General features: G+C 36.4%; 1 protein-coding gene across 4 annotated transcripts; it reads left to right on the top strand.

Annotated features, from left to right (window-relative positions):
* Positions 1–226: 226 nt before the first annotated feature.
* LOC120266839 (protein ACTIVITY OF BC1 COMPLEX KINASE 3, chloroplastic) lies at positions 227–8,823 on the top strand. 4 transcript variants are annotated; one of them, XM_039274490.1, is made up of 8 exons: positions 227–658; positions 735–962; positions 1,338–1,673; positions 1,890–2,445; positions 2,662–2,848; positions 2,962–3,328; positions 6,588–6,734; positions 8,325–8,823. In XM_039274490.1, exons 1-7 carry the CDS (start codon positions 242–244, stop codon positions 6,708–6,710), a joined length of 2,214 nt encoding a protein of 737 aa, XP_039130424.1. In that variant the 5' UTR covers positions 227–241; the 3' UTR covers positions 6,711–6,734; positions 8,325–8,823. The 4 variants fall into 4 exon arrangements, with proteins under 4 accessions (XP_039130424.1, XP_039130423.1, XP_039130422.1 ...); XM_039274489.1 differs by lacking the exon at positions 8,325–8,823 and adding an exon at positions 6,821–8,057; XM_039274488.1 differs by lacking the exon at positions 8,325–8,823 and having other exon boundaries at positions 6,588–6,814.
* Positions 8,824–10,085: the final 1,262 nt, after the last annotated feature.

Genomic DNA, 10,085 nt, shown 5'->3' with positions numbered 1-10,085 from the left:
TGGTTGGGCTAATAACATAGATTGAAATGGACTTGAGACGGAAAAGGAACAGCAGTGTCTCTGTCTACTTAACCGAGAAGAAAGAATGAAATAGGAGTTTCGGATATGCAAGCCTCGTGTGTTTATGAAACTAACATTTCGTTGGTTTTCGAGAAGAGGGGACACCAGGGAAAACGTGGATTGGCGTCTTAAGATTGAAACGAGGGCCAGAAGTATCCAATATAGTGGGCCGGGCTTGGACATGAGAACACAGACGAGACGCATCCGCACGAAATGTTTTGTGGCTGCGAGCGGGGAACCGGAGACGCTAACAAACTACAAATATCCACTATTTTGCTTGCCGTGCACATTGGTCTCGTCAATGCCCATCGTTCTCAGCATCCCTTCGTCTTCTTCTCCGCCAGCGGCGTGGCCAAGAAGCGTCCGATCATGGGCGCCTCGTGCGGCAATAGTCGAGGCCCGGCCATCCTCCGTTAATCTCGGAGGAGCCGCAGGGGGAGATGCGGTGATACGGCCCTCATCTCTCTCCCTTTCCGTATCTTCTAAGAATCGTGCTGATGAGATGCAGGCGGAGGCCAGGGCCATGGCCCGGGCCGTCTCTGCCTCTGTCTACAGTCCTCAGATGCTCTCCCTTCGATATGGCTCTCAGCCATTTAAGGTTTGTATGCTTGTTTTTTAGGTTTTGGTTGATTGATTCCTGCTGGTGTTGTTGCTTAGTGTCTCCTACCGATTAGGTTGTTCTCAGGGCTCTTGAGATATTGACAGGGCTGGGTACTTTCGCCTTCCAGTTGTTCTTGGACCAGAGAGGGGGATTTCTCCAGCAAAGGATGCGGATGAGGGCCGTTGAGCTGCGCGGGATCTTAACTAGATTAGGGCCAACTTTTGTCAAGATTGGACAGGGTCTGTCCACCAGGCCTGACATCTGCCCTCCAGAGTTTCTTGAGGAGCTGTCGGAATTACAGGTCCATTTATCGTCTCTCTTCCATTGTAATTTCACTTTGTTTATGGCTTTGCTTTCACAGTTATCTTTTAGTAAAATTTGATTTCTTATATTGTCATTGTTGAGTTTTCCCTGAAATCTGGCTTAGGTGATGATTATGTATAAGAATGGATGCTAGTACATTAGTTTGTGACATGGCCTCGCCACCGCTAGTCCCAAAGTATAGTTAGTGTGGGGGAATTTTCTAAAAGATTCTTATACTTAAACCTGAATAAAAGGTATGTGGGGAAATAAGTTGATGGCTAGCAGACTTCAAGTTATTTTACGAATGTGATTGATCAGTCAGCTATCTCACTCGTCTTGTTCTCAGAGTGTGCATTGTATATTTTTTGTGCAGGATGCACTACCAACGTTTCCTGATGCTGAGGCATTTTCATGCATCGAGAAAGAGCTGGAGTTGCCGCTTGAATCCATTTTCTCAGCCATATCTCCATCCCCAATTGCTGCCGCCAGTCTAGGCCAAGTTTACAAAGCCAGACTCAAATATTCTGGACAGGTTGTTGCCGTGAAAGTGCAACGACCTCGGATTGAAGAAGCTATTGGGTTGGATTTTTACCTTCTGAGAGGTCTTGGTTTTCTTATAAATAAGTATGTGGACTTTATCTCTAGCGATGTTGTTGCTCTAATGGATGAATTTGCCCGAAGAGTCTATCAAGAGCTCAACTATGTGCAGGTATTTGCATTCGTGTTTCCTTTTTCGTGTATAATATCTTACCAAGCACTATAGTTTCTAGAATTTGACTTTAATACCCTTGGGAAGTATTTTATATAATTTATTCTGCGAACAGCCATCACATTTGTGAGGGTTTTCAGTCATTGTGTTTAGAGGAACTATTTCTCTCCAGTTTGAGGTTTAGAAGAATTTTATGTTGATTTTCTTATTATGCAGGAAGGCCAAAATGCAAGAAGATTCAAAAAGTTGTATGCTGATAGGCAAGACATTTTAGTTCCAGATATCTTTTGGGATTACACAAGTGTGAAAGTGCTAACAATGGACTGGGTAGATGGAGTGAAACTAAATGAACAAGAAGCAATTGAGAAGCAAGGTTTGAAGTTACTGGATTTGGTTAATACTGGTATACAATGTAGCCTTAGACAGCTGCTTGAATATGGCTACTTTCATGCGGATCCCCATCCTGGTAATCTTCTTGCTACACCTGAAGGGAAGCTAGCATTTCTTGATTTTGGTATGATGAGTGAAACTCCAGAAGAAGCAAGATGTGCAATTATTGGCCACATTGTTCATATGGTTAATCGTGACTATGAAGCCATGGCCCGGGATTACTATGCTTTGGATTTTTTATCGTCTGATGTTGATGTTTCCCCAATTGTGCCTGCACTCAAAAATTTTTTTGATGATGCACTTAATTCAACTGTGAGCGAACTAAACTTTAAAACCATTGTGGATGGTTTAGGTGCTGTTTTATATCAATATCCATTTGATGGTGAGTTTATTTCCATAATTGCTCTCTTCAGTTTGTTGATTGAGGTCATATATATTGGCTACACTGCCTTTAATTCTTGAAACTAACATCATTGTGTTTGAGTTGTCTGCAACTGATGTGAAACTATACAACAATAAGTTATTGGAGAAAGAATTAGTTCTCTTCAATATGATGTGATGTTTCTTTCTGTTGATTATTTTGTTTTATTACTTGCAGTTCCAGCATACTATGCACTGATATTGAGGTCACTTACTGTCTTGGAAGGTCTGGCTCTTTATGCAGATCCAAATTTTAAGGTGCTTGCTGCCTCATATCCTTACTTTGCTAAAAGGCTACTAACTGATCCTAATCCATATCTCAGAGATGCTCTCATCGAGTTGTTGTTTAAAGATGGCAGATTCAGGCAAGTTGCCCTGGTGTCAAATTTGCATTCTCCATGTTTAGGCAGGCTTATTCTGGAATCAATTCATAACCAATTGTGATTTTAATTTTTTTGCACATGTACCTGGTTTACAGGTGGAATAGGCTTGAAAATCTTCTTGTCCAGGGAAGACAAGATAGAGATTTTACTACCAAAGAGGCTTTACAACCAGTGCTGAAACTATTATTGGATCCTGAAGGTGAAGAACTACGTGTTCTTGTGGTGAAAGAGGCTGTTTATGTTACTGAAGCTGTTGTCTTGGGCACCATGATTAACTCATACAACTCAATTCCTGAGTTTATGAGGACTCTGATATCAAATGGCAATCCAATTGGACCGTTTAAGTTGAATCATGATGAACAAGAACGAATGCTTGAACTTCGAGATAGGGTTTTCAGAATATGGAGTCTGTTGAGATCCTCTGAGAATTTTGATCCTAGCCTTCTGCAACCTATATTACAGGTGCTGTTCTTTATATCTTCTTTTTCCCCCTTTGCTATAGTTTTGATTGCAACTGATCTTTGTATAACTTTTACCTACTGTTTAGAAATTTTATTCATGGTTTTCTTAATGTGTGCAAGCATAGTATTATTCTCCACTAAAGTCCGTCTCTTATAAAGTATTGCAGGTTGAGCGTTCATGCATAATACATTGTGGATCTGTCAACACCTTATGATTTAATACCTCTTAGATTCTTTTATAATAATATTCTTATTAAAACTGCAATTTCTCTTATACTATGTCCTGGAAACTGGCGTTAACCCTTCTCATGTGAGAGAGGGAGTATTGCATTTTTTCCAATTATCATCATCCTTAAATGTAGATACAGAAACTTGTTTGGAGCTATTGATCTTTTTGTAGATATCCAGAATGTAAATTAGGTTTTTTAGTATAAATTGCTGACATGGTTTCTTATGTGTGGGCATGAGTTGCAAGACTTATGAAATAGTTTCCATTAACATGGTAAGTTGGTTGTGGCTTAATATCTTCATTCAAAATGCTCACATCTCATCTAATCATTTGTTGGTTGCTTGAAAACCTGACCAATTAAATTTCTTCTTGCCTTTTAATTCTTCAGTTGGTTTGATTTTTATATAGTCTGTCATCTTTTCTCTCTTGCATTTGATTTTTGCCTTTCCATCTCTCCTTTGACCTTTACTTGTAACTGCATTGTCAATAAAAATGCTTATTAATGCACTTCTTACGGTTTGGTGGTGTTCATTTTTTTCTTCTTGGTGTTCTGTTCGATTTCTTCATAGTTGTGTGGTGGGTTTCAGTAATGTTCAAGGTCGTTCTCATCGTATTTCTCAATCCTCTGATTCCGACCATAAGCTTGTTTTCCCTTTTCAGTATTATTTTCTGGCATCTTCAGTTGCTGGACCAATATTTAGGCATGAAACCTGTTTTGGTTTGCATTTGCCTAGTATTTCAGCTCCAGGCCCAAACATCATTCATATGAATGATACATGCTCCTTTCAATGAATCCTGTTTACTCTGTTGGCCTTAATCTTGCTTCTTGTTAAGGCACCCATAATTTGGTTGTTAACAAAATCAGTCATATGGTTTGGAGGCTATATGAGGTATTATTATGTCCAAAATCAAGGGGCTTTATTATTGAAGAGAGATATGCCCTTGTGCATTAACAATTATCACTTAAAGACCAACCCTTACAAGGAAACGAACAGATTGATTAATAGTAGAATCTGTTTGCATGTCTCTGCTATTAATGTTCGTCATCCTCCAACTCTTTGGCTTTGTTGACCATTCTTTTCCATTCTTTCCTTGGCAACTGTAATGTATTATTTTCTTGCCATGTTTCCTTTAAGTTTTTGCAGAAAAATTTCATTGATTCCAATATGTAGCTTTTTCTAGCATAGCATGGAAACCAGCTCTACTGATTCAACCTTCAATTTCTTGCTGATAAGTTTTGTTCATTTAAATGTTTTCTTAATTAACATGGAAACCAACTCTAGTGGATTCAACCTAGAAAAAGACATTCAAGGAAGCTAAATTTATTTTCCTGCTAATTTCTATTCCCTCTGAATTTTCCCAGTAAAAGTTATCATCATTTACATTAAGTACTCCCTGCCTTCTATCAAAACTTCCACATACATTCTATACTCTATTCCACTGTTTCTTTTCTGAAAAAACACTACCAGTGAAATCCCTCATTATGTGCAGAGTTCAAGATGTTAATTAAGTAGCTATGCATTATCTTCTCATCCAGTAAAAATAAACGTAGTGTAGACTATGAGTGAGAATTTGAAGAGGTCGGCATTTGATAAGATAATTGAGTTAGTGACCTCTGTCTCTGAAGGATATGAATAACTGGTGCTGTAATTGGGGTCCTCTAATTCTGGAATCCAGATTGTAAGTATTTACTTTTCCCATTAGCATATACTGCTTAACATTGTCAATAAGTACAAATTTGTCAACATGGTAATTAAGCATGAAGGTTTTAGGATGACAAGAGATGTGATGTTGGCAGTGAAGTTACATTTTCATTTTTGTTTTGTTTTGCTCTTTCATCACAATGAAAATACTATTTATCATCCTCTCAAGTTTGTAATGACAAATCTGAAGACTAGGAGACAGTGGAGACATAGAAGAGTGTAGAAAAGCCTTATTTGTAAATAAGACTGTTAAAAAACTATTTCAGCTGCTCATTTTATGTAGTAACAAAATTCACTGCAAATCTATCAAACTGTATAATCCTGACTCTTTTGTTCTGTTCTGATCTATAACAACAAAACTATAGTTTGGCAAGCAAATGGGCATGGAGTTTAAATACCAAATCAAAGCATAGACACAATTATTAGGAAGAGCAGCCATAAGATGTGTTTAAATTAAAATGTGCCTGATATGAATTTTTTATGTCTTTAATGGAATTGCATGGCAAGGAGAGATGTATCATCAACTATCACTGGTGGGTGATCGTACTGAATGCTATCTTATTTTAGATTGTTCTTATGTTGCCGAAATGCCTGTTATCTCCCTCCTGGATCTTTGCAGACTATATCATAACATGGAATTGGACCTACTAGCAGATTATTCTCCAAGTTCAAGTTGCCTTCTTATCTTAAGTTTAGAAAAGCATGAACCAGGCTAGGATCTCCTTTTGATTGAAAATTGAAATGTTAGTTCCTCATGGTGACTAAACTGTGGGAGAATTGTCTACATATTTTTTGTCCCAATTTCTGATTCCTCCATGAAATATGTAGTCGAGAAGACCTTCAGATGAGACAAAACAGTAAAACACAAAAAGAAGATACTCCCAATTCTATGCATCTTGTTTAGGCCATTGTCATAAACTATGATTGTGATTGGATTATGTGTGTGCATGGCATATGTTACTAGAAAAAAAAAACTGATTGTTAAATGCCTATTGTAGAGTTAAGGTTTGAAGACCTGGCAGGAGGTGAAGAAGCACAATTTCAGCAAAATCCTTGGAAGTATGATTGTTAAATTAATTGTTAATTTTGTTGACATGTAATAAGATCATTTGAAGTAATCGGAAAGGTCAAGACAGTAAATCCTTCAATTAAATTCAACTTTTGATGTATTCACCATGTCGGTTGATAGTTGAATGTCCTTTGCTGATCTATTTTTACATTATTTAATGTTTTTATGCATGAATATGCTTCACATGCTACAATAGAATGATTTCTATTACAAGATTCATTCTTGTAGTTGCCTAATATGAGAAAAATGCTATGAGCAGGTTCTTCAAGAACCTGAAGCTCGCAATCTTGGCAATCGTGTTGTTGGAGGTGTAACACAACGTCTTGCTGCTAGATTGCTGCAGCAAATCCTTCGTTCACCAGTGGGTGTCTCGAGCCAATGATACTATATTCCTTTAGAAGCACAGGTGAACATCCATAAAATATTTGTTGTAAATCAATTGAATTTTGTATATGATGTTTGACTCTTTAGTATTAATTAATTCATTTACAGTTATACCAAGAGACACAATTTGGTGAATGATCTGCTAGCATTGCTCCATATTTCAAACCTTGGTGTATTTCTTGTCTTTCTGGTGAACTTCCTAGTCTCTGAATATCATCTTCACACTAATTGAACATTAAAACTAATGAAATTAAGGTGAAAATGGAATAAAATTTCTGTAGGTAAAGAATGAGGGTATTTATTGGAAAAGTAAATACACTCTTTCTCTAGGTCTATGTTGATCTGATTTCATGATTGGTATGTCATTCATGGCTGAGTTTAAAATGTTAGCCTGATGAAGTTTGATGTCCATCTAAAATGGTTTGAACAATTGAATTTCCATGATCCAAATAAAAATGCAGTTGCTTTGTTGATGGCCATTTTAGGTGATGGTGCAGGCGTTGCAGTGCGCCCTTATATCATGTGATAAGCTATTGCCATAATTTTCCCTTCATGTTGCTTTATTTGATAACCTATTGAAGCCATGAAATATTGTGGTAGCATGCATTTTATTTTAGGCTTCTCTTTTGCATATTCCTCCACGAAATCTTAATGCTATTGCAGGAAACTGTGTTTTTTGTAATTATATGCAACTATATGCTATGTTTGTCGTTATTGCAACACATCCCCAATGCTATGCTGTGTTTTTTGTTTTTGTCAAAGTACTCTACATCTCAGTTGACAATGCTGAATAATTACCCAACTTAACAAGCCTGTTAGCATAGGACAATTCATAAACATACTCAGCTCAGTTTTTTTTTCAAAGTACTCTACATCTCAGTTGACAAAGCTGAATAATTACCCAAGTCTGTTGAGAAAGCCCTAAGAAAAGAAAATCACCATTGTTATTTCTGAGTAACCCACTCGCTGTTCCTATCAAATTACTAGGACAAGCTCCATACACATTAAGTTTAAGTTTTAACCCAGTTTCTCTTAGAACCCTTCTATCCCTGAGGCCTTTCCATACAGTTTTGCCCTCTACTAGCTCTAATGAGTAGATACCCGGGGACTAATTTTATTTTATTTTTTTTATAAATGAGCTTGTATTAAGCTGGATGACAACTAATTACAACAAGTACCGATACAACCCCAAATTGAAACTGGATCTCTCAGCAAACAAGGGAGCACACAACCTGTAAAAACTAAGCATACAAAAAACAAGGATAACAACTAAGAACATCATCTAAAACCTTCACAATAAGAATATATGGAATTGGAAACAGGAATTTAGAAACGGAATTATTCTGTTTCTAATTAGAAAACAGAAATGGAATATAATTCTGTTTCTAATTTAGAAACGGATTTTATTTTTGTTTTAAATTTACAAAATCCTTTTCAAAATTGGAAATAAACATAATTCCGTTTTTAAATTTAGCAAAATATGTTCTTTTCTTAAATTTAGCAACGAACCCTAACCCATTTCTAAATATAAAATTCATACAAAATTAATTATAGAATTTCATTAAACAAATTCTTCTTTATTCAAGCTTACATTGCTTAAATAAGTTTGCAGCACCACAGAGAAGGAGGGGCTCAAAGGATTCCAAAGGTTAAGTATCTCGGATAATCGCCAAGACATACGACCATCCTAATTCACCATATCATTGGCATTAACCAACAATCTGACACCGGTGAGAGATGCCCAAATTGGGATGCAATAGTTTCCAGCGTGTTAGCCTCCCAAAACTCAAATGCCAAGTGATGTAGCTGGATCCAAACGGCAGCTAGGTCAAGCCTCTCGAATGCCAGTTGAAAATTCTCACGCCATGGAATGAGGTGCAACACCATCCCAGCAAATTGTCCACAGCCCTTCCTAGAGAAGCTTTGATTGCATTTCATGAGACTCACACCGGATAAAATAATAGTCATTCACCATGCCTGGAACGGTAAAGTGATTATAGCTTTTCCACATATCTTGCAAACAAAGGGTTTGTTTGGGTTAGCTTTTAAAAAAAAGTGCTTTTTTGTTAAGTTGTAGAAGTTTTTTTTTTTTTTTAAAAGTGCTTTAGAGAGTAAGTTGAGTGTTTTTCAGTATTTTATGTTTGGATAAGATAATGCAAAAACACTTTTATATGTGTGAAGTTATTTAGATGTGAAATTTTTAAAAGGGCTTTTAGAGGTAACAAATTACTAAAGTGGCCATTCATTGAGTTTTTATTGATTTACTATTATAGATTGCTATTAATAATGATAATGAAAGCATTGTTAGTAATAATAATAATAACTTAATATATTATGATTATAATTACAATTACAATTATAATTACATTTATTTGTTATTATTATTATAACTTAATGTATTATAATTATAGTAATTATTAGTATTTCAGCTTATGAAAAAAATTGTATTTCAGCTTTTTTCACAGCTTCAGCTTTTATCCAAAAGTCAATGCAAACGTGGTTTTTAAAATCCAGAAGTGTTTAACTTATAAAAAAACACTTTTGGACTTTAAAAAAGCCAACCCAAACATGCCAAAGTCCTGCACTGAAGTTCTTAACCTCTCTAATGATTCCTTTTGAAGTTCATTAGGATTGGTGTTGGAGGTGTTGCCAGCATCAACCACCGTAGCCCCAGTTTTCACCAGAGGGGAAGTCACATTGGAAGGGGGATCTTGAGCATGATTAAAATTTGCTTGAATAGGTTCTTCTTGCACTGTATTCTCAATGTCAAAAATGGTTACACTAGAACCAAAGATGCCATATACCTACTCCAAAAATGGCATACCATTCTAGCATAACAACAGTCTCTAAGAACATGGAGGACTTTTTCCATAATCGTTGCCATATCTAGGACACATTTCATTATTAACTATTTGATTATTTATAAAGAAGAACGTTGGTTGGGAGACGATCATGGGTAGCCAACCACATAAATGATTTAATTATTTGAGTACCTAGCCATTTTAAAACAACTCTCCAAAGAGACTCACCATTTGGGGAATTTAAACCATTAATGAGATCATAAGCAACCTTAATTGAAATTTTTTAGAAGGGTGGTGCATCCACACTATCATAGCAGACCTACCTTTAGTAGGAAGAGAGATAGGTGCAATTTGACGGCATATATCACTCGAAACCATTATGCTAATTTTTGTTTCCAAGCACCACTAAACGTAGTGGAATGAGCAAGCAAAAGCTTTTTTCCCAAATCAGACACGACATATGCAAGTAGCATGATTAATTAGAGAGAATCTGTCCAACGAACTATCAATTCTAGAATTGTTTAAGAAAGTTGTTTATGCTCTCTACACCATTATACTCTTATTTACTTCTC

This window comes from Dioscorea cayenensis, chromosome 8 (assembly GCF_009730915.1).
Source record: "Dioscorea cayenensis subsp. rotundata cultivar TDr96_F1 chromosome 8, TDr96_F1_v2_PseudoChromosome.rev07_lg8_w22 25.fasta, whole genome shotgun sequence".
NCBI lineage: Eukaryota > Viridiplantae > Streptophyta > Magnoliopsida > Dioscoreales > Dioscoreaceae > Dioscorea > Dioscorea cayenensis.
Note: the sequence above shows the minus strand (reverse complement) of the source record. Positions and strands in the feature narration are given on the sequence as shown.

Excerpts from the sequence above, each read along its gene's own strand:
- LOC120266839 (XM_039274490.1), top strand. The coding sequence starts at position 242 with ATGAGAACACAGACGAGACGCATCCGCACGAAATGTTTTGTGGCTGCG. Across the intron at positions 659-734 it reads ATGGCTCTCAGCCATTTAAG|GTTGTTCTCAGGGCTCTTGA; the intron begins GTTTGTATGCTT and ends CCTACCGATTAG. Across the intron at positions 2,849-2,961 it reads TTTAAAGATGGCAGATTCAG|GTGGAATAGGCTTGAAAATC; the intron begins GCAAGTTGCCCT and ends CCTGGTTTACAG.